Source organism: Martes martes (assembly GCF_963455335.1).
Source record: "Martes martes genome assembly, chromosome: 14".
NCBI lineage: Eukaryota > Metazoa > Chordata > Mammalia > Carnivora > Mustelidae > Martes > Martes martes.
Genome location: NC_137902.1, coordinates 57,559,672 through 57,585,088, shown reverse-complemented (window position 1 = coordinate 57,585,088; position 25,417 = coordinate 57,559,672). Strand labels below are relative to the sequence as shown.

The following is a 25,417-nucleotide window of genomic DNA, read 5'->3' as shown; positions in this document are numbered from 1 at the left end:
GGTCACCACTGAAATTATGCCAATGAACAGATTTATTCTTCTGCAAAATTAGCAACTGAAGTAAGAGATTCCTTCCCCATATGAATTACACTACTAAAGAACCAAGTAGTAGATGCAGGTATATTTCTCTATATAGAAGTATCCAAGCCAATAAAAATGAAAAAGAAATAAAGAGTAGCACCATTTTTACAACCTAATAAATTAATGAGTGTAGGCACTGATCCTCAATGACTGCTAACATCACAAAGGACAGTGAGCCTCCTGAAATAATGAATAAATAACACAACAAGGTTTTTAGAACCAATAGTAAATATTCTTTTCACATTTATTTCAATTCATTCTATAACTGAACCATCTCCCAAGGGTAGCAAACTTGCTCTATAAGGGGACAGAGGGTAAATATTTTAGGCTTTGTTGATCATAGGGTCTTTGTCTTAACTATTCAACTCTGCCTCTTCCAGTTGTAGCTAGAAAGCAGCCATGAACAACAGGTAGATGAGTGGACATGACTTTCTCTACAAGAACATGTGTGGAGAAGAACTTATCTTATGGACTATAATTTGCTGAGTAGTTACCTCTGCCCTAAATGATAAGGTAGAGAAATCAATGACTGCTAATAATAAATAAATTTTTCCCAGAAGAAGTTTATCTGGTAATTATTATTTAATCCTCAAATCTCAATCAGCAGAAGGAAAGTTCATTGTCACTCTCAGGCTGACTACTCCTTTAACTTATTTTGCTAATCTGAAATGTGTCTGAAGTATTAAGGTGTTCTCATGACTCTGAGTCCAAAAGTTTGTAATTTTTCAAACTGTAATAAAGCAAATCTCTGAATGTTAGGAATCTAGTAATTTTTATTTACTGAGTCAACTTGACACATGTAGATACACATACATAGGAATATACACAGAAATAATTTAGACAGTTGGACCTCACCTTATCAGAAAACCAAATGAGCCTGGAATCTTCGTAATACCTAAACATGCCATACTTAGGATCCAACAATTCCCTCATGATGAGCAAGAAAAATTCTTTGCGTACTCCTCCTGCATCAACAGCATCTTCTCCAACAAATATAACCTAAAACAGCATAATGTAAACACTGAATGTAAAGAAATGGAAGTATATTCTGAAGAGCTGAGAGACCATAACATGTAATTTATTAACAATAAATGCTCAGCAATTAATAGTTTTTAAAAATTTAGAAGTTTTATTAAGTTTCAAAGATACTTACAAAACTTAATTTTTTGAAACTATTAACTGCTGAGCATATGCTGTTAATATATCTGTATTAGAAAATGTCAAATTACCTTGAGTGGCTTTTTGTAGTCTATATTCTTTGTTTTCCTAAGGACTTCCATTGCATCTCCTACAATATTTTCTCTACGCACGACTAGAATTAAGCAGGGATTCACAGATTCAATCACTGGGAGAAAAAGAGAGGAGACATTCTGTCTGTGGGCCTGGTCAATAGCCATCTAGAAAACAAAAGATTAAAATTTTAATAGCGATGCTACAAAGAAACTAATGTGACTGGGTAAGCTAACTTATACCTACTGATTATAATCCTATATTTATAATTCCTATAATAGTAGCTATACTACTGAATTCACAGACCACCTAACACAATTACCCAGTGGAGCATAAGAGCTTAATAAAACTGTATTCTCAGCATAAAGTGTCCTTTTGAATGTGTTTATACTGAAGTGTAACTAATGATACCAATAAGCAAACACGGAAATATAATATGGTAAATCTGAACACTGCTATTTCTCAAAAAATAACTGGGATGAAGAGTGAGATGAAAAAGAAAACAGCATTAAAACAACCTCCAATGATTACAAGGTATAGCCTGGCTAAGTAATATTACAGAGATTCATCTAGAAGAGTGACCACCACATGTGCTCACAAACCAAGCATTTGGCCTTCACCATCTAAAACCTTTGGTTTTTTCCCTATGTTTTTTCCTGTGTTCTTGTTCTAACATGGAATATACTATATACTAAAAGCACGAGGCAATTACTGTTTTAACAATAACCATCAAAAAACTGCTTTGCCAGCTGTTAGTATAAACCCTACAAAAATATTTATTTCTTGTGTTGATGAAAATGGATACAAGCACATCTCTAAAATTCCCCCAGTATTTACGATTTAAATATCTGGAGGCATTTAAAATACTCAATGCATTTATTTTAAAGGAATGAAAATAATTATCAAAATTGGGCAGGGGAATAATTTTTCAAAGCATTTTTAGAATATTAAGTGCTCAAGGTTTCTTCCCAATCTTCTCTTAGTCCTTAGCTTCTACAGTCTCATACTCTATACCGGAAAATAGAACTCAAAAACTTTTTAATTTATAGGCTCAAAAGATAAAGCAAATCTACGGTAGCCCTCAAAGTCATAATATAAATCAGTTATAAAAATCCTCATTATATTTGAAAAAATGTTCAATATAAAACAGAGCATGTGGGAGGAGAAAGGGGAGGGAGGAGCAGGAGATGACCAATCTTAGGAAAATGCCTTATTTATTACTAAAAACTTTCTTCAAGGAAACTTTGTATCCTCCCTTAACAAGTGATCAAATGTCTCTTATTTTACATAATCTCACCTCTAGTTACTCCCATTTTTTTTTACCAAGTATATAAATATGGAATACATAATGAAGCAAGATTTGAAACAAGTCAATGTTTATCAAGTAAATTAGTAAAACTGTTTACAAAGGTTGCATATTTTTATAACAGAAAAGGCCTATACTTTTTAGATATAAAATGATTAAAGGCTAAACTATTCTATTTTCATTTAAATATATAGAAGTAGCTCTCATAAGAATATCCATATCACATGCAACAGTCCTCTTTAGAAGGTACCAAAGGTACTTTGCAAAAAGCCAGACCCCACTGAGGTACAGAATGTTTCCAAGGATTACTGACTGTAGGCAAACTTGAAATATTTACTTTTAAAAACCTTACAGAAACAATACAAAAACCATTCTCAATCAGATTAATATTAAACTATATTTTACCTGCATCTGTAACACTGCATCTGTTTGTAACAGAGTAGTTTTTGCTTGGGCATCAAATACAAATGGATATGTGCAGATTGTAACAGGGATATCTGCCAACTGGAAATAAAAAATTAACATATTAGTACGAATTGATTTGTGGTATATTTTTTTGCAGGTACTGTCATTTCTTTTAAAGTTGATCACATTCTTGGTTTATTCACTTAATTGCTGCTCAGGAATTATAAATAAAACATACTTCTTACTTCCAAATATGGAATGTTTACTGATAATCAGATGAGGCACTGGAATAACCCCAATTCCCAACCAATAACCCTGATTTTAGGAGGGAATTGTATACTTAAAAGTCCATACAATTGTAAATTACAAGTATCTCCTGTTTAGCATATATTAACTCCGAGATTCAGTGAGTTAGGTTGCAAATATATTCTAAAACTGGGGACTTCTAGGGTATCTAGGTGGGTTAGTTGGTTAGGCATCCGACTCTTGGTTTCAGCTCAGGTCATGACCTCAGGATTTTGAGATGCAGCCCCCTATCAGGCTCCATGCTGGTATGGAGCCTGCTTAAGATTCGCTCTCTCCTTCTTTTCCTCTCGCTCTCTCCTCCACCCTCTTAAAAATAAAAATAAAATAAAATTAGGGGCTCCTATGTTAACCCAGTTCTTATATTTTAGGTCTACTCTAGCAACTGAGGCCAGTAATAAGCAATCTGATTGTCCATTTAACAGATATTTGCTGTATGTCATTAGTGTGCCAACAAGTTCAAGAATCTTTCATTCAACCTACAAAGCACAAGTATTATTTTCTCTCAACCTTTAACGTTGAGAAAACTGACCTATTATTGCCATTATCACACATTAATCACTTTACAATTATTCATCCTAGCAAGTAATACAGTGATTGACTGACTGCTAAGTATTTTAACAACGCAGAAAAATACAAAGAGCTATGAATTTCCAGCCACAGATTCTTACAGTTGGAGAAGGATGTATTCCTACCATGTACCCAACAAGACAATGACTTTGTGTCAGCCCTGAAACAAAGTCCCCTGCTGTAAGGTTTCTGTGAAGACAATATACCATGATACAACCCACTTCTTAAGTGCTTAGGAAGTTCTCTTTATTCTGAATTCACATTTCTATACATTACTATGCATTACTTCCTTTTGTATTTCAGTCTTCATTGCAAAGAAGTATATATGCTTTAACATATTTCAAGTCCCCATGCTCTCTCTAAATTGTTTTTCTTCCACAGTAAACATTCCCAGTTTTCCCAGCCTATTCCGAAAATAATACGGTTTCCAGCCCTTCTCCTAATTGCCTTTTTAAAAATGTATTTTATCTAAGTCTCTCTTAACAAAAACAAACAAAAAAATCCAATAGGGCCCAATCAGTACAGAATATGATGAGACTATCAACTTTTTGTTATCAACATATAAGACAGCAGGCTGAGTTATATTAACATTAAATCATCATTCTTCACTGGTTTTCACATGACATTTTCACCTTGATCCTGTATTTGTGTCACTTCCTACTGATGGCAGAAAGTGATTTCACTACTCTGAAACTCAAAAACTACTGAGATGATTTCTAAGGTCCCTTCTGGTTCCAAGTCTATGATTTCATAATCTTACGTGCTACTTCTATGTGAAGATGAGGAAGCAAACATTAGGCCTATGATATAAAGTTAATTCTAAACGTTTCACTGGTTCAAGTGCTGGGAAAAAAACAAAACAACCCCCCCCAAAAACAGAAGTATTAAAGTATAAAAGAAACATAAAAACAGAGTATAAAAGTACAAAAGTATATAAAAGAAAGTATAAAAAAAGTATAGAAGTATAAAAGTGTTAAAAAAAAAAAAGGTGGTTTAGGTTTGTTGATAATGTAAACTAAAGTGCTAGAACTTTATATATTAAGTTGGTATGTTATACAAAGTGAGGAAGATGACCATAATGGGTTTATTTAACTTTATTATCATTTTGAGTATCAATTATAGTTTAAAAACTGAAAATCATTTTAGTTCTGTAATATAAAGTATTTTCTACCTTACTGGGTAAGCATTTGTCAGAATTTAAAAGTCCGCTTTTCTTATTACAAAGGACACATATTAATTTTATACTGGAAGACTTTAGGAGGATAGAAACTATTTTTACACAAATACTGTTGAAATGCATCATATAGAGATGTAATGTTAACTAAAACAGAGGTTTTACTTTTCTTCAGGAAATTCCTCTGAAATGTTTAATAAGGACAATTCCTATATACTTATTAAAAAATAAAAGCCACACAAAACAGGAACCTTTTGTTCTATCACTTAAGACAAAACAGAGTATTTCCTACTCTGAACATGAGACTACATTACACCAAACTTACCTCAGTTAATCCATGGTTGACATCCTAAGACAGCAGTGCAGAATATAACAGTAATGAGGAAAGAGCAATGTTAGTGTCCAAATTTAACTATTTCTATTCAAAGTAGCATTTCATGTATTTTGCTACAGCAGAATACTGAATTAACGAAGTAGAACAAAATACACCTACAACAAAACTTACCCTTTGCATGTGCACCTTATGTATCTATTATCTATAAAAATAAGAACTTTGTTTCATGTATCTTGTGGTCATAAACCCATTTGTAGAATTTAGGTAGAACAGGGAAAATAAACCTAAACTTGGTCTTGAAGATGTAATTTTATGTCTCAGTTACTCCACCTGGGAAATGGAGAACACACTCCCCAGATCTCAGGACTTGATTAATTCTGACAAAATGTTTGAATAGTCCTCAGTAGAGGACTATTGTAAACAAAGTGAAGAAAATTAAGCCATTACTTATTTCAACTAATTCATTTTAGTTTGTGTGCTTCCCCTATAATAAACTGTAAACATTGGTTTAACAGTTGTCAGTGAGTTCTGTTGAGAACTTGCAGCCAATTATCGAACCTACGGATGGGTTTTGGGACCCTCCGCCCACAAATTGCAATTGGTGCCAGAAGTGAGGGCAGTCTTGTGTGGACTATTCCTTCTAGTTTTGCAGTTTGCTAAATGCTCACATGCCTTGGGGGTATCTTAAAGTCTCCAAAGGAGACTTTAAGATATGAGCAAAGACTTAGTATTCTCTCACTATATTGTGCTAAATAAAACCAAAGCAGTATGAGCATAAGTAAAATATGACTCCATACAAATCCTGTTCTGAGAAAGGTAATTACTGATTAATATTTTCTTCCAAAAAATTCAGAGTACCAAGGTATCACTAGGTAAGTGCCCCTACTGGCAGCATTAACAAGAACATATTTAGAAGCTGTACTGCAGAGAAAGCCTTTTAGATTACACTCAGTTTAATTTGAAACCAACTTAAAAGGAACATCTGACATTCTTTTATAGTTTATCTGCGGGACATTTTAACAGTGTTATTATTACTATGAAAGTCCACACAAGCAAAGAAAAACCTTTCAATATTTTCTGACTACCTATAGCCTGCTTGATAACTACACTAGATACCAAGACAGTTTATATCATGGGAGATTAATTTTTTTCTTAAGTAAATAGTAAAACAATATATATGCACTTTTTTTTATTGCTACATGTAAACAGATAAAGGTGCTATGCCTATCATTATGCACTGGGGAAGTCAGTAAGATTGTTAGAATTTATGGTGTTACTAAACCACACTAAAGCAGAACCTAAGTTTGACTGTAAACTGAAAAGGATATAGGAAATAATGGGACATACGGAAAACTTGAGAAAAGAAAGGCTTTTAGATATCAAGTAGAATGACTGTCTAGGAGAGCAGCATCAAAGGGTAAAACAGATTAAGATCATTATTAGAAATTTCAATTTAAGGGTTAAGGATCTTATACAAAAGCTCAAACATTTTTAAAAAGGTAAATGCAGAAAAGAAAAAAAGGTAAATGCTTAAAAGAGCAATGGATGAACTCTTCTGGGAAATAGGAGCTGCAAGGTAGTTGTTACATTAGTTGCAAACCTGATTCAGTCAAAGTACTTTGAATTTTAAAAGGAAAAAAAAAGTCAAGTGGGGGTTGGAGACAGGCTATCATAAAACATGTGAGGTCAATTAAAAGTCTATTGCTAAAAATACAACATATCATTCAGTGTGTGACCTACTATTAGCTCCAAATCTATATCCTCAAGCACTAGTTGTTGGCTGTTTTTAGACGGGAGTCCTAAAAATGGGTCAAGGCTTGCCTAATTTTAGTTACTCGATGTCCTAGAAGCTGGAGTGAGAAAAGACTTAAAACAATGTTCAAAAGTCAGGTTCTCATGGTCTAAAACAGACTTCACTAAGGATGGTTTTAATACCAATGTTTAATGATGGTTCCCATTATAGACAAGAAGATGGAGCTCCTTGGCACATTCTAGTTTTGACAAATTACTAATGGCAAAACATTATACCACTGCTGGTGTCATCTTGATATAATGATGTAACACAGGATTACTCTAAGAGGGCATAAAGAGAGGGGATACTGAAGTTAATGAAGTAATTCCAGTAAAAATGAAAGGTCTTGGTAACTAGATAGAAACAGGATAACTTCTAAAACATGAAGGAAGTGAAATATGTAAACATAATTTGGTAATCCAGTGCATAAGGAGTTAATTGAAGAATTTAGTCAGCAAAATATTCATGCCATTAAAAATAACAAGGGAGCTTTAAAAAGCAAGGATGACCTTTTGTAGGAAGTATTACAGTTGCAAGGGAGCACAAATGTACTTTTCTTTTTATTAAATGAGAACAAAACTCAAACCCAGAAAGTACTGATGTATCTTTCCCAAGCTGGTTCTCCCCACCTGTCGTATCAGTCTTTCTAGTTTGCTGGTGAACATGTCACACTGCTAGCTCAGCACTGAACATAGGTAAAGTACAACTTTAACACCATAGAACAAATACAGTGATGATTTATAGATACAGCACAACTAATATCAAATAAATAAGACTTGTGACTTAATATATATGTAATGTAGCATCAAAGACTAAAAACTTCAAGTATTTTCACTAGTATCTACTTATATCTGACATGCCTTACATATCTATACAGTTCTTGAAATAAATGAGTATGTATTTTTAAAAATGCGTAACATGAAACGTATAGTAATTCAAACTAGCAGACCCAGCATGTATCTTTCTATACTTCATTCTAATCCAGTCAATTTTTACTAAATAAATATTGATGGTATGTATGTATAGTAACTAGAAGTTTAAGAAAGGGAAGAAAAAAGAGCAGAGTTTAGGAGCAACTACTAAAGTATTTTCAACTTAAGCAAAGTTAAAAGAGGGTAAGGAAATACACAACTAAGAATAGTACCTAGAAAGTGGAGAAAAATCAAACAGCAGAAGAGAAAGAGAACCCATGTGCCATTTTACTTTGCCAAGAGATTAACTGTAGAGGGAAAAAAATAGAGAAAAAGCAAAAGGAATTCAAAAGTTTCATACACCAAAATCAGAATCGTGAAAAACAAAAAACAGAGAAACTTACATAGGATCAAGCAAAAATTTTATAAAAACAAGTAAAAAGAAAGAAGTAAAAAGGGAAGGGAAAATGAAAGGGGATGAAGTAAAGTCAGAAGTATCAGCAGTATAAAAGGACTCTATAAGAAAAGCAAAGAACGTCACAGAACTAGTTTTTAATGCTTAGGGATCAAGGAAGTGTATATCTGCTAGATTCTTAAAATCCTTGACTGGGAAAGAAAAGAAATGGAGGAAAAAAATAGCTAAAAAGATTATTGCATGAAGACAAATATAATACAAATAAAATAATTTCCTTGCAGTATTTAAAACAGGGTAAATAAATAATACTTAAGGACATATATTCCTTGTAACTCATAGTAATTACATTTTATCAAAGAATATTTTAAGCTTCCACATTGAAGCAATGGAATTATTTCAAGACTATAACTTATTTAATAGTGGTATATATGTATGTACAGATACATATATCTGTGTATGTATGTGTATATACACATACATATCATCACAAAACAGCATGTGATTATCTTTAGGATAGATTCTTTCAAATCTTTAACTTAGAGTGTTAATGTGATAGTTCAGCCTAGCATTAAGACTAGTAATGTAAGCATGAATTTTATTAAAAAGCCCCAGGAAGGGGCACCTGGGTGGCTCCCCAGTTAAAGCCTCTGCCTTCAGCTCAGGTCATGATCTCAGGGTCCTGGGATCGAGCCCCTCATCGGGCTCTCTGCTCAGCGGGGAGCCTGCTTCCCTTCCTCTCTCTCTCTGCCTGCTCTCTGCCTACTTGTGATCTCTGTCAAATAAATAAAATCTTAAAAAAAAAAAAAAAAAAGCCCAAGGGAAAAAAGTCCTTAGAGTTATGTGTAAATGTGAAAGTGTGGGTCACCTGGGTGGCTCAGTGGGTTAAGCCTCTGCCTTCGGCTCAGGTCATGATCCCAGAGTCCTGGGATCGAGCCCCTCATCGGGCTCTCTGCTCAGCGGGGAGCCTGCTCCCCCCCCCCCCGCCTCTGCCCACTTGTAGTCTCTATTTGTCAAAGAAATAAATAAAATCTTAAAAAAAAAATGTGAAAGTGCTCTGAACTCTCTGAAAGAAAGAAGTTTGTGAAATCCAATGTCATAATATAAATTAATGAACTATGTAGAGTTGCACAAAGACCTTCTTCAAAGTAAATGACAGCTTTCTATTCCCAGAGGTAGATTAGAAGAACCCAAATCACAGGTTCTACATTTTGATTTCTAAGATGTGATATTAAACCCACTATGCAAATTAAATAAAGAACAAGCTTTCACTCATTCTGTCTACAAATGAAGAGAAAGGAAAAGCATATTGTTGAAAGAGCAGACTAACAGAGGACAATCATCAAGTATAGCAAACATATAATCTGGAGAGAATGAGAAGCAAAGAAGAAAAGCCTGGAAATTGGAAGGTACTCTTCTACTGCCTCCCCCTTAGCAGAAAACAGTAGAGCTGAAATAGCTCCTAAGGAAATTCAATTTGATATCACCACAGCTATATACCAAAAGAAGCTTGGATACAGGCCTGCCAAACTTAAAAGTAAACATTCAAACCACAGCTTTTCCACATAACACCAAGATTACTACAAACTAAAAAATGTTATTAGACTGGCATTTGTCCTACTTGCTCAGAATACAAGTAGTTTATGACCTACATACTAGATATAAATTCAGATGGCAAAAGTATCTAATTGATAGTGATACAAGAGGATATGACTCTCTAAGACAATGTTTCTCAAACTAGGCTTGCAGATCCCTGAAGAATATAATTTTAGGGGTCTATGAGTGCTCTGGGAGAATTTGTAATTTTGGTGTTTTTAATACCAGTATTTTTAAAAATTGATTTAAAAAATCTAAAATTAGGATAATCCATTTATAATCCCAGTATTACAATGAAACTCCAAGAGTTGCAATAGTAGTAAATGTAATCCACTGGTGCCAAACAGGAAGGATCTCTGTGTCTAGGACTTCATACAGAGATGATGTGCTTTGTAAGTGAGGGCCAAATGAATATGACATCTCATTCTAAAAGCAAATGTTTCGCTGTAGATCAAATAAAGAGAGACAGCAAGATAACATTAGACACCTCAAAATACAAATGACTGCCAAACAAAGCCTGTGTATAGGCAGCCAGCAACAGCCATTATTTTACCAAGACTTAACTATGTGCCAAGAACTATATGCCAATCACTGGTATGATCCATATAAAGTGCCTTAAGCACTTTATATGGATCATACCAATTAATCTTCTCAGTAACTATAAAAGGTAGGTACTGTTATCCCTAATTTACAGAAAAAGAATTAATCATTTCTCCAAGGACACAGAGAGAGTAAATGCTAAGCTTTTACTCTCTGTAAGCTGGGATTTGAATCCAGGTGCTCTTATGTTATACACTACTTTCTCATCATATTTAGGCTGTGAGGTGAGATTCCAGATCATCAAAACAATTATCCTCCACACTAATATTAACTTGATTTTTTAAATCTGTAGTCTTACTTACATAAATTTGTTATGGTCTCAGAGTTCTTTTAAAATCTAAGCAGCCGGAGTTTAGAACTAGTGTAGTGTTTGTATATATTTAAGTAAGATGATCGTAAACAATGTAAGTGAATGCTGTACTTCTTAGAAATTGTTTTACTTTAAATGGGGTCCATATATCACTCCAGTTTCAAAAACACTGCTCAAAGACCTAGGGTACCCTACATTGCTTTGTCAGGGCTTATATGCAAAGTCAGGATACTGACACCACGCCTCACCCCACGCCATAGCTTACCATAACACTTCAGATAAAATCCAAGTTCTTGATCCTAATTTACTAAACCATGATTTGGTGCCTGTCCATTTCTCTGATCCTTTCCCAGAACTCTTCCAACTTCCATATTTTAGACATACTGGCCTCTTCTTATCCTTCAAACATGTCAAGCTTGTTCTCACCTAAGGTCTTTTACTGGATATTCATTTTTTCTTGAAATCCTCTTTGGTTTGATCTTATATGGTTGCTTTTTGTCACTTAGATTATAGCTCATATTTCATCATACAGGACTTCATCAGACAGACTGATTACTCAGTTGCAAGAAATCAACCACAGTCTTTCTTTAATTCTTTTATTTTAGTTCTCGATAGACTGCAAATTATTAGCTAATATATTTGCTTTACTTGATTACTGTCCATCTTTCCCACCAGATTATGAACTACATAAGAACATGGCCCTTATCCATCTGGTTTCTCATGTATTTCCAATACCTAAATTGATGCCTGTCACTGGAGGTTCTCAATGTTCTCAGTATTTGTTGAATGAGCAAATGAGTAGACCTAAATCTATCAAAAGGCTACAAATTTGACCTAAACTCAATGATTCTTGGGGTGAGGGGGATTAACAAGTCTCTACTCTAATCAAGATGCATATACCTAGGGAAGCAAAAGCTATTCTAGAAGTGACCTGATTTCTACAGATTAAAGTATTCCAAAATGAGCATGCACTAATCACACTGAGATTCTAAAACTACTATATGTGTTTGGTGCCTACTATACTTATTCCAGACACTATGAGAAGTACTGGTGAATAAAATCATAGAGTGCCTATCCACAAGGAGCTTGCAGCTAGTGCCTAGCAAGCAATGAAAGGCTACTCAGCCTTCTACAACTGCTACAGACACATTGCTTAAATTACCTACTTCATGGGGAAAAAAGTTGGCCTCAAGTATACTATAATGGTTAGCAGCAAATCTGTTTTAGATCTAACTGCCTACCTATTTCTGTATTAAAGTTCTGTGTGTCTAAATGAAGCTTTATAAGACTGCTATTATTTTAATGGGACATGAAGTATCTAGTTATTAGAGACTTAGCCACATGGGAAGGAGTATGTACACATGGGGATTTAGGTCAAAACTCCGAAAATTTAAAACTTATGAAAGTGGGGAAACTGGAACCAATGGTCCTACAACTCTCTTCTGGTAATTTTGAGGCACTAATTTCACAACAGTAATACATTCCTAGAGTTCCAGTATCAGGGACTCCAATATTCTCAACATGAGAAAATTTAGAGGCAACCGCAAGAAAAATAAGTGAAAGTTAAGAATCTGTGTCACATTTGCGCTTTTGTTTAGTTTGGCTGGGCTTTGGTATAAGAGTGGAATGTCTACTTATAAATACTGCAGAGTAAGTAGGTAGCTATTCCCTCCCAATGTGTTTTTATTTCAAAAATAAGCTTTGAATAAAGCTCTGAAAAAACTTTGGTGTTTCAAAAACAAGCAATTGTTTCTTTTCTGAGAAAAAATGATACATAAAGATGAAATCATAAGATGCAATAGGAAACATACCATTCCATAGGCCTGCTGTTGGACCCAGTTGATATAATCATTCCTTATGTCTATTAATTCTTGTACTTCATGTATGTAAAATTTATCATACTGTATAATCTGTCCCGATTTCTCATTTACCTACAAAAAAAAGTATAATTAACATTAAGTTTAACCAGTACCTAATAAAGAGATTAAAAAATGTTTAAATAGAAAAAGTCTTGAGATTTCTTAGCTAATTTTGCCTTTCTATAAAAAAATTTTACTGAGTATCTACTATATGCAAAACGTAAATTAAGTGCTATGTGAAACATAAAGAAGTCTAAGATGGAATATATGCATTTAGTACCTCAAAATCTACTAAAAAAAGAAAGATACTTCTGTTAACCACCACATGAGATATGTACCATTAAAGTATACATGGTATATAAAAACTAGAATCTCTAAGAACTTCTGCTTGGGGAATAGGAATTAAGTAATAATAAGAATAGCTAATGATTGTTAAGTGTTACTCTGTACTGTCATCTGAATAAAACTAAGAGGCGATATTTGGGTAGGGCACAAAAAAAATGAAGAGAGGGCAAATTACCACCCTAGAAATTACTTACTAATTACAAAGGGAAAAACAAATCCTTGCAGTGAAGAGCACTATCTTAACCGAGTGATCAAATCAATCACCACTGATACCAAGACAAATATAATGTTCCTGGTGATATAATGCAAAACAGAAGTACAGGCATCATCTATGAAGACGAAAAACGTTTAACCTGAATCTAATCAAGTCTCAATCTAAATTCCAGTTCATAGGTAATACAAGAAATAGAGGAATAAATTAAACATCACAATAAGGAAATAATAAAATATTCTGATTGTAGGACTTTCATAAGAAGACTGGCCAGGAGTCTCCAAACAGTTAAGGGAATGCGATAAAAAAGTGGGGGTTGTTGTAAATTAAGAGAGACATACAGGGGTTCTGGTGCTGGATACAGGAGAGCTCTTTATGTCAGACTAACCTCCTGACAACAACAATGATAAACTCTGGATAATATATATAACCCCAACAATCTGAAAACACTGGAGATCAACCAAAAGTAAGCAGAAACAGGAAAGGACACAATCTTTGAAAGAAGCATGGGTGATATACATTTTGGCCCAAGGGAGTACTTCCAAATCAGCATCAGGGGTAAAGGGGTAAGACCTCAAGCACAAAGCAGCAGTTTTACCAGACAGAAGAGGCAAATGCCACAAAGTGAGGCAGCCAATGAGGAAGAAGAATCCCAGAAAGGAATCCAGAGGGTGAAGCCATAAAACTAGCATGCAAAGTACCCCCCACATCTTTCACTTTTTTTTTTTAAATGCATTTTTATTTATTTGAGAGAGAGAGACTGAGCAAGTGAGCAAGTAAGTGCCAGCAGAGGGAGGGGCAGAGGGAAAGGGAGTTGAACTCCACTTGGGACTTGATCCCAAGACCCTGGGATCAGGTCTTCAGCCAAAGGCAGTCGCTTAATTGCCTGAGCCACCCAGGCGCCCTCCTTTGGCTAACCTCTCAAACTTTGAGGGCACAAGGTGAGACTTGGGGCAGGGGGAAATACAACCCAGCAGAAAGCAACAACTGGGAGGCTACTCTTAAAGCAGACTTCAAGACAAGCATTTCTGGAGAAATAGGCATAATGATAAAAGGACTGATTTATCAAGAAATATAACAATTCCAAATTATCAGTGCTTCGAAAATACATAAAGGGAGAACTGACAGAATTTGTTGCTAATTTTAACACCCCTCTCTTGGTAACTGATAGAAAAAAAAAAAAAAAAGAAAGAAAGAAAAAGAAAAAACCACCAAGCACCAAAGATCTGAACAATTTCAACCATCTTGAATTCACCATAATAGAATATTCCACCCAACAACTGTACATAGAATGTTCACTAAAATACTAAAATAAAATATCCTGGGCCACAAAGCAAGTCTTAATAAATACATTTAAAAGAATCCAAGGTATAATGAAGTATGTTCTCTGACCACAATGGAATTAAACGAAAAGTCAGTAACTAAGATATTTGGAAAATTCTAGCACACTGTAGACTATACTGTTAACACCTCTAAATTACCCAAAAATGTATCTTGAATCCATTAAAGAGCTAAAGCCATAAGATAATCAAGTAGTCTGAATCCCAAAGACTGACAGATACTTCCAAAGAAAAACCAGAATCCCAGAAATTTTAAATTTCCCAAAAGAAAATTCCAGGCTAAGATAGTTTGGTGAATTCTATCTAACATTTAAGGAAGAAATAATACCAATCTTAAACTCAGAAAAGAGAGAATGAAGGATTATTTCTTAATTCGTTTTATGAAGTTAGAGTAACCTTGATACTAGAAGTTGATGACAATACAAGAAAAAAAAATTATCAGATCAACATCCTTCATGAATGCAGACCTAAAACCTTCAGTAAAATATTAGCAAATTGAGCCCAATAACATATATAAAGTATAACATATAATGCCCAAGTGGAATAACAGGAATGCAAGGTTGGTGTATCATTCAAGTATCAATGAATTTCACTACGTTTCAGAAAAAAAGTCAGAAAAGAAAAAAAATGGCTTGTTCATCTCAACAGATGCACAGAAAAGCATCTAACAAAATTCAGCAACTCTTCATTATAAATACTCAGAGCAAAACAGGAATAGATGGGGACTTCTTCAAACAGATAAAGCCCACCTAAAAAACACAAAACACTACTGAATGCTTTCTTTTTAAGATCAGGAACTAGGGAAGGATGTCTACTACAACTACAACCATTAATAGTCAATATCGTAGGTAAGTCTTATTAGTCAATAAGGGAAGAAAATAACATGCTTTTGTGTACATAAAAAATGCAAATGAATCTGTAAGGGAATTACTGAAACTAATAAATTAATCTACCAAGGTCACAGGGAATAAGACCAATACACAAAACACAACTGAATTTCTCCATACTACCAATAAACAACTGGAAAATAAAAAAATTAAATTCATGTACAATAACAACAAAATATTTAGGAATAAATTTAACAAAAGATTAAGACCTCAGAACTTCAAAACATTGCGGAGAGAAAACAGAGACCCAAATACATAAAGATATATACTTTGTTCACAAATAGTAAGACTAATAAGACTCAATAAATGGAAAAAAAAAAAGAATAAGTAGTAGAAAGAAGAAAGAAATTTGACTCTAGTTTTTTAAAAAGCAGCAATACAAAAAAAATTTTGGCACAACAGAAGAAACTTGAATATGCCTTGATAGTCAGGTAGATGATATTACAGAATTACAGTTAATTTCCATAAAAAAAATAACAGTACTGCTGTTACATAGGAAAATGCCCAAGAAGAGGAATGCTGAGGTGGCATCAGGATGTACTTCCAAACAACAAGAAAAAAGTATATACACACACACATATGGAAAAGCAAATGTGACAGCATGTTAATAATTACTGAATCTAGAATGGAGGGTATGTACCTATTTCGTTTGTCTTTCAATGTTTCTATGTAAATAAAGATATTCAAAATAAAAATTGAAGAGTAAAGTGAATGAAAAGGATTTCAAAACGAAGTCTGAGGAAGAAAATTTTAGGCAAAGAGAAGAGCATGAGCTTAAAGAGAAAAATTTCATAGGGAAATTAGGTTTTAGAGTCAATAAATAATAGAATCAGAATGGTATTTTATTAAAATTTTCTGTTGATGGTGTGAAATATAGTCAAAAGTGAGTACAGAGGCTGGTGGAGGGAAACAAATCAAGATATTAAAGATTCAAGATTTCTAGATAATAAGAAAGAATGCAGAGGCTGTGGTAGCTAACTGATATCTAAAAGAGTCAAAACCAACTTCAAAATTCAAGCATGAGGAACTGAAAACACAAACTGGCAACACAAACACATATAAGTCAGGAAAAGAAGACAGTTTTGGTTGGAGAGGACAGCTGGGAAGGACAAGAAATTTGGTATTAAGTCATTTTTTATTTTAAAATGATGGCAAGAGAAAGGTTTGCCTAAAACACATAACTGAGAACATTTCCCTTAAAGGAGACAAAACTGTGGCAGGAGATGAGAGGTAGAAAGTAAAACAAAAAGGGCCAAATACAGACCACTAGGAAAGATGGCACATTTAGGAGAAGAAAATAAGACATCAAAAGAAACAATCTGATCTACACACAAACTAAATAAAACTAGCTAAATATCCTACAAAATATAACAAAAGTAGGTGCTTACAATTAAAAAAAAAATAACTAAACCAACTAAACAACATTCAAAGACAAACACATTAAGTAGAGGTATGAGACAGTGCTTATGTTCAAACAGGTGCCCTATAACCACAAGACGAATGAATGGACAAATTAAAATTAGAAATACACACACACACACACACACATAGTTTGTGCTTCTAATGACACTTCACACTTTCACTGAAATGCAAATTTTACCTTAAAATCCCTCAGATGTTATGTTCCACAAATAAAATAATAATAGCTATCATTATGGACCACTGAGTAGATGCCATGTATATTACCTCATTTAATCTTTAAAACAACCCTATGACACAGACACTATTATTATCACATAGATGAATATACTAAGGCTTGGAGTTCAAGAATCTTAACCAAGGTCACACAGCTAAGAGCCAGAAATCTAACACAGACTTCTGTTACACACATGCACTTTTTTTTTTTTTTTAAAGATTTTACTTATTTATTTGTCAGAGAGAGAAAGAGAGAGAGCACAAGCAGGGGAGTGGCAGGCAGTGGGAAAAACAGGCTTCCCACTGAGCAAGGAGCCCTATGTGGGACTTGATCCCAGAACCCTGGAAACATGACCTCAGCTAAAGGAATACACTTAACCAACTTCCCCACACTCTTTATTTTTTTAATACACATGCATTTTGAGGGCACCGAGGTGGCTCAGTCGGTTAAGCACTGACTGTTGATTTCAACTCAGGTCATGATCTCAGGGTTGTGAGATGGGAGCCCATGTGGTGCTCCATGGTTAGTGGGGAGTCTGCTTGAAATTCTCTTCCTTTGCCCCTCCCCATGCACACGTGCACACTCTAATAAAATCTTAAAAAAAAGAAACACCTTCTTAACTCACTACATGACAATTTTATTCCTCAATATATGTTCATATACATATGAATACATATGAATATATGACTTTGCATAGATAAATGTGTGCAACATATATTTAGAATATATACAAAAACATACTTTGTATTAATGTTTAAAATTGTAATCAAGGGGTGCCTGACTGGCCCAGTCAGAAGAGCATGTGACTCCTGATCTTGAGGTCATGAGTCTGAGCCCCACATTGGTTGCAGAGATTACTTAAAAATAAATAAACTTTATTTTATTATTTTCTTCTTAAGATTTTATTTATTTATTTGACAAGGGCAGGGGGGAGAGCAAGCACAAGGAGGGAGAGTGTCAGGCAGAGGGAGAAGCAGGCTCCCGCTGAGTAGGAAGCCAGCCCAATGTGGGGCTCAATCCCAGGACCCGGGATCATGACCAGAGACAAAGGCAGCCACTTAACCAACTGAGCCACCCAGGCACCCCAATAAATAAACTAAAAAAATTTTTTAAATAAATAAATAGTCACCAAGTATAACCAATGCTTGATCCTGTGGCCTCCTCTTAAGGGAACAAATAACCCAGCTTAAGAAGCACATGTTAATAACATCTGACTCTTGATTTCAGCTTAGGTCATGATCATCAAGTCCTGCATTTGGCTCCACATTCAGTGGGGAGTCAGCCTGAGATTCTCTCCTTTTTCTTGCCCCCCATGCCCCGACATGCGTAAGCACGTGCATGTGCACTCTCTCAGATAAATAAACCTTTAAAAGAAAATAATGCTGCTGTCATTTTCAAAGTTGATACTTTTAATCCCTCTATTTGGTGACAAAAGCACTCTGAGTCTTTTTTTCACTATTTGATTAAATTTATATCTGTGGTCAGGATACACATTTGGGGAAAACTGACCAGAGTAAAACTGCTATTTCTGGCTTTCAAACAAAATAAAGATACTTAGTTTATATATGGCGATCAAAACCCTCATCCTAGAGCAGGGGTCAGCAAACTATATATTGCCTGTGAGCCAAATCCTGCCCTCAGACTGTTTTTGTAAATAAAATTTTACTGGAAAAGAGCCATGTCCCTCCATTTACATACTATCTGCAGCAGAGTTGAGAACTTTTTTTTTTTTTTGAGAGCTGAGTAATTTCAAGAGAAACCGTATGGCTTGCAAGGCATAAAATACTACTATCTTTACAGGTAAAATCTGCAGGCCCTCGTCCTAGCATATTTAGTGAAACTCTTTCTACTAAAAAATAAAACATACACAATAATTACACAAAAAACTCTCTGCCTTTTCCCTCTCCAATATTTATGTTTATAAACATACACACCAACTTTTAATCACATTGGACCCTAAAATTTAGTGTGTCCTATACAAGATGACTCACATCTCACTGACCAATATATAATTTTATCTTAAATATTTTAGATTTTAGAAGGTAAACTGTAGTTTCCTTCACCAATAGCAACCAATGTTTGCAGTTTGTATATCCTGCAGATAGATGTTTTTGAAAAGAAGTGCTATGCTAGAATAAAAAACAATTCAGAAACCAGTTTTGGCTCAAAACAGACAATTATCAAATTTACACTGGGGGAAATTATGGCTGATACTTAATTCAGTCACAATGATTTAACTAAAGAGAAAACCAGTTAATACTGCTTTTAATAAAAACAGGGAAATTAAACAAGAAGACTGATCTAAAAGACCTGCATATATTTACGTATAAAACCAACAGTCTAAAAAAAATATATATGTATATACATATATATATACACATGTGTGTGTATATACATGTGTGTGTATATATATATACACATACACACACATACATAAATATATACACACACCACACACACATTTGTATGGCAGATAACACTGACATTATTTTCTCCAGGAAGCCTTCCTTTATTCTTCAGTTATGAGCCCTCTTATGTGTTTTCATAGCACCCTTTATATTCCTCAATCTAGCACTTACCATGCTTTATAACAAATGTTTATTTATTTACATGTCTATACTGTTCTATATTTATAATCTCGACAAGGGCAGAAATCACATCTTTTCTTTATAACTACATCCCTAATGTCTAATACAATGATAACATAGTAGGCTCTCAATAAACATTTGTGAAATGAATAAAAAAGAAGAAATCCCAAGTTTAAAATAACCTATACAGTAGTATTATGGTCTAAAATATACAAAATAAAATCTATGTATGTTTATCATAACACTTCTATTTCACTTTTCATTACTGTTTAGTATTCTGGTTCATTAACCTCAGTTCAGAGGTGGTATATGTTAAGTATATATGTGTGCCTTATCTGTTTGGTTTATTTAAGTGTTCCTTAACAAAAAAATTAAAATTTGAAAATCACTGATTTAGAAGATTACCATGATATGTAGCAATTAGGCTAGAGATGCCAAGTCAGTCTTCTCTTTAGGTATATCAGTATCTCTACAATGTACTGTGTCAAAACTCAAAAACTACTAAATAATTGAACGACTTGCCAATAAACTCATTTATCTGGTAATATATCCATTCCTGACAGCAAGTACCAGAGCTATCTTTCTTATAATACCATTTGGAACACTGGGAATGATTTTTAACTTAAAAGCTTTTGAAAGGACATGACATAAGGGAGGAACCAGTCATCCACATATCCTGAAATGATTAGTAAACACAGTCCAATTCTCTAGTTCCTGATCTAGTTCTTAATCCTTGACCAGTAGGTCAAGAAGGCAACTACTTGAGGAAATTTCTAATTTTCAACCATTGAGCAAAGAGAAGGAATATAAACACCGTTGTCAGACAGAAGGTGTTTTTGAAAATACAAGTTTCTGATAAGCAACTTGGGTTTCACTAAAAATGAAAATGAATCATCCTTGATGATAATATCCACAACTATCTATTTGTGGTAGATTAGGACCAAGGAAAGTTTTCTTCAAAGTAAGGAGGAGGAGAAAGGTAAGTGACTGCCTTAAGGACTCCCAGTAAGAGATGCTTCAAACATTAATGCTTCAGACACTAATACCATTATCATTCTGCTTTTGAGTGTAACAACTTCAAACAACAACCCAGTTTCCTCATAACCCAATAAATCAAATTGAAAGTAGCCGTTTCGGGGCGCCTGGGTGGCTCAGTGAGTTAAAGCCTCTGCCTTCAGCTCGGGTCATGATCTCAGGGTCCTGGGATGGAGCCCCGAGTTGGGCTCTCTGCTCAGCGGGGAGCCTGCTTCTCCCTCTCTCTCTCTGCCTGCCTCTCTGCCTACTTGTGATCTCTGCCTGTCAAATAAATAAAATCTTTAAAAAAAAAAAAAAAAAGAAAGTAGCTGTTTCCCAAATGGTGGTGGTGTAACAAAATCAGTGCCTTATGAAAGTAGAATAATTACATATATTATATAATTTGAATAATACGTTAATCGTGGGAAACTTTCAAGGCCAGTATTTTAATCCTTATTTTATAGATAATTCTCCATTTACATATATGATAAAGGAAAAGGCTTGTTCAAAACCACACCGATAGGAAGCAGCAAAAACAGTCTTTTAACAATAAAATGCTACCTGCAATTATGTAAGTATGAACCTCTAGATGTAGGGGCATAAAATAAAAGCAGACCCCTTTCTAAACATGTTCTATTACCATACCCGCTAATAGAGAAGTACATTAGAAACGGCAGGGACTTTGGAAGCAGATTTGTATTTGTATTTCGACTCTCTTATTTATTGGTTTATGACCTTTGACATTTAGATTAAGGGGTTTTATAAACTACAGAGTTTAAAAAGTTAAATGAAGAATATATGTAAAGTGCTCACATGAATTAATGTAGAAGGGAGGTTCTAATCTTAGCCAGCAAGAACATAGGATCCTAGTTTCTAGCATGGCTCCATCAAAAAAGTCTCTGGAGATGGAGTCCCATAGGGTTCTACCTCAGTACAAGTTGAGGCTTCTAAACTAGGCAAAGAACTTAAGTTACTTGCTCAAGTTCAGTCTTCACTTATTAAAAAAAAGTTCAATTTCTCCTCCTTCTCCCACCTTCCCTTTAACTTGTGGTAAAGACACAGCTAAGGAAACCAATTTTTTTTTTTTTAAAGGAGTAATAAAGATAAACAGATAAAGAAGAGAGTGAATAATTATTTGGCAATAGGGTCCAGCTGACAAAGGATGATTCACTGAAGTAACAGTAAAACAGAGTCCAAAGGAAAGAAAAAAAAATCTAATTAATCTCTTGAATCCTAGACAAAAGGCACACAGAAAAGCAGAAACTCATCCTATGAAGACAGAGGATTTTAATAGAAGTTTACTGCAGAATTCAATTAACCCTAAAATGCTGCAAGAAAGCCTTATTCTGGGAAAGGCAAAAGAAAGAATGACTTGTTTTCCCATGGAAAGAAGAGGCAATCATCTCTTCAATTATAATAAGAGAATTACTAGGAATCCTGAACATACTCAGTACCAAAGAAAAAGTAAATTTAAGAAGTTTAACTGAGGAAATACCCAGGAACTTCACTAAAAGAGTAAGAAGGACTATCTCTTTTATCCCTTAATATTTACCTTAGTACTAGGCAAGAAGGGTCTGAAAATGCTAAAGAAGCTATTAAGGAGAGGAAACTAAAGATTAAAAGGTTCCAGTGGGTTTTTTAGTCATTCTAGAGATAAGAAACATATGCTTCTCCCTTAGGTCATGTCTCCCAAAATAGCTTCTCGAGAATACCAAATGGCATAACAGAGATATACCTACCAGCTGTCAGGGATGTCTCAAATCCATCTTTAATCAAACAGCTGAGACTCTACTTCTTCATGTAACTTTGAACTGCTACAAGTGTAAAGGGTACTATTTCTTACACTGGGAAGAAGGGCAGGAAAGAACAATAGGCAAATTAATGAATTATATATGGTTCCAATTTCAAGTTAGTCATTTGTTTCAAATGGAATATTCTACTTTGATTGAAACCATTAGTACCCATTAACAAAAGAACTTGAGTTTAAATATTCATCATCACAACCAGGATGCAATCTCTCATATAATCACCACTTATAAATGACAAAAATCATATTTAAACTAATTATGTTCTTCACAAAGAAATGTAAGGAGATTTCTAATTCATTAGTATGCTATTGTTCTGCCCAACTACAGACAAGTTATCTACAAATGCCTAACGAAGTCAAGTAAGACCAAAGCTCCAAAGTATGTATTATTTTTTAAAAGAAAAACTTAGTTAACTTTTCTAAATATCTATAATCTATATCTCTTAAGCTTAAATCTAATAATATTAATGTTAAAATAAACATCATCAATCTATTAGGCAGCAATGAGGAAAGAGGAAAATAAAAGAACTACTGGACATACCCTATGCAATATTTCTAAAACCTTTAACGCAGTATGAAGAAAATTATTGAAAATTCTTCTTTCAGAAGGGGGGATGCCGATCTTGTAGAGTTTCAAAAGATGTACCACGACTTCCTTAAAAAGTTCTACAATCTTGAGGAATAGCGGAGGTTCAAGTACTGACCACCAGTTTTCTGTTGTTAAAGGGTGAACATACAAAGAAAATGAATTTTTAAAAAAAGAATCACAATTTTCAAAATCATACAAGACTTTTCTTCTAAAAGCAGTACTCTTAACCCTCTCAAAATCCCAGGAAGATCCATATAACACAGTATTTTATGTAACATTTCTAAAGTTTACAGACATCATCCTACTCTCAAAGAATACTGTTCTGAAAGCTCTCAGAAGCAAAAACAAAGTACGAAAGGTCTTCTGAATTCATTTCGTGGCTTCCTAAATTATATTAAAAACTCAATACTATACCTAATATTAAAATCAGTTATTAAAAAGTGCTTTCAGGGTGGGCACCTGGCTAGCTCAACAGGAGGAGCATGGGACTCTTGATCTCAGGGTCAGGAGTTTGAGACCCATTTTGGATGTACAGATCACTAAAAATAATAAACTTAAAAAAAACCCCACACCACACCTTTAAAAAAAAGTGCTTTGAAAATCAGAATGTTAATTTTTAAACATGCTAAAGTCCCAATATTTAGGGATATTTTCAAGTTTTATCTTTCAATCTAACATAAAGTTGAAATATTGTGAAGTACCACACCTTTAAAATGCAAGGTAATCCTGAAAATTGGATATTGAGAACTATGTAAAGTATTAACATGTCTGTTCTTCCCCACATATTTGTTTGTAGTTGTTAATTACAAATACCATAATCTTATGAGGCAGACAGAAATACAAAAACTTTTGACAACATGGAAGGAAATACTCTTGTGAGTCCCTGCTTCACTTACTGAGGATTCTACACTTTGCTTAACTACTTCCTCTGCTCACTCTCAGCCTAAAACTTTCTGTACTGATTTTATGACTTCTATATATCTTAGCTTCATAAATCAATAAATTCTATCAGCAAAGAAAGTACTAGGTTAAATGTAGCAAGCAAACTATAATGGCCAGGAGACAGAGATGAAATCTATACAAATTGAGAAATTAAGCTGAGAAAAGTTTAGGCCAAAAAATTACAGTAGATAGAGACAGAACAACAAGATCAGATTAGTGGTAGAATCTCATCTACATTCAGAGAAATAAAATAAAACATGGGGAAATTAGCAGGTGAGAGATATATAAGGCAAAGAGTTTATAATAGAGTTCAAGAAGGATTTTTTTTTAAAAAGATTTATTTATTTATTTATTTATTTATTTATTTATTTATTTATTTGACAGAGAGACAAGAGATCACAAGTAGGCAGAGAGGCAGGCAGTGGGGCGGGAAGCAGGCTCCCCGCTGAGTGGGGAGCCTGACGCAGGGCTTGAGCCCAGGACCCTGAGACCATGACCTGAGCCGAAGGCAGAGGCTTAACCCACTGAGCCACCCAGGCACCCCCAAGAAGGATTTAATACCCATCTTTGTTCAGTTTTAATTGTTCCTCCACCTTTACTTCTTTAATGGCAAGACCAAGGGGTACAAGGGAGGGGAAATACAGAAAGCAGTTGGTTCTCTTCCCTGATACTGTCTCTGCTGTTGTTTGATTAAAATTTTAATATTTAACAGGCTTTGCCTCTAAGAACCAGCATGACTAGAAAAAAGCAGTGAAAGGAAAAACAGGTTTATTTTTCTGTAAGACAGTGTCAAGTAAGCAGGGTAGTAAAATTTCAGACAGCAAAAAAAATTAAAAACTTATTAGCACCTTTATTTAAAGAGAAAAAATTACAAAAGAAAAAAAAAGACCAGAATTCTTACCAAGTACTTTCAGTGGTGCCTTTTCTAGGTTCACAAGAGCTGTACCAAAGGGAATTGCTATTGTTGTGAAATTGTTGGAATCACTCATCAGGGGGCATTCTGGTAGAGTAAGATAAAACCTCAATGCTTCAACATCAGGTAAGGAGCTAGTCAGTTTAGGAATAAGATTCTTTTCCAAACTAGCTGCCACCTATATTTTGACAAAAAGTAAAACCTACTTTATTTAAAATGAATGTACTTTCCAAAAAGAAGGAGAAAAATCATAAACACAGCA

At 34.3% G+C, this 25,417-nt stretch overlaps 1 protein-coding gene across 2 annotated transcripts in view; it reads right to left on the bottom strand.

The window, feature by feature from the left end:
• The window catches only part of HERC4 (HECT and RLD domain containing E3 ubiquitin protein ligase 4), a 130,251-nt gene that overhangs the window by 33,358 nt on the left and 71,476 nt on the right, over positions 1-25,417 (bottom strand). Inside the window, exons 13-19 of one of the 2 annotated variants that reach the window (XM_080823324.1) lie at positions 25,144-25,333; positions 23,253-23,425; positions 12,836-12,955; positions 5,395-5,418; positions 3,023-3,121; positions 1,311-1,478; positions 937-1,080 (exon numbers count right to left, since the gene is read on the bottom strand). In XM_080823324.1, the coding sequence (XP_080679450.1) occupies positions 937-1,080; positions 1,311-1,478; positions 3,023-3,121; positions 5,395-5,418; positions 12,836-12,955; positions 23,253-23,425; positions 25,144-25,333 (918 nt within the window). The remainder of the gene's footprint in view (positions 1-936; positions 1,081-1,310; positions 1,479-3,022; positions 3,122-5,394; positions 5,419-12,835; positions 12,956-23,252; positions 23,426-25,143; positions 25,334-25,417) is intronic. The other variant, XM_080823325.1, reaches the window with a different exon arrangement.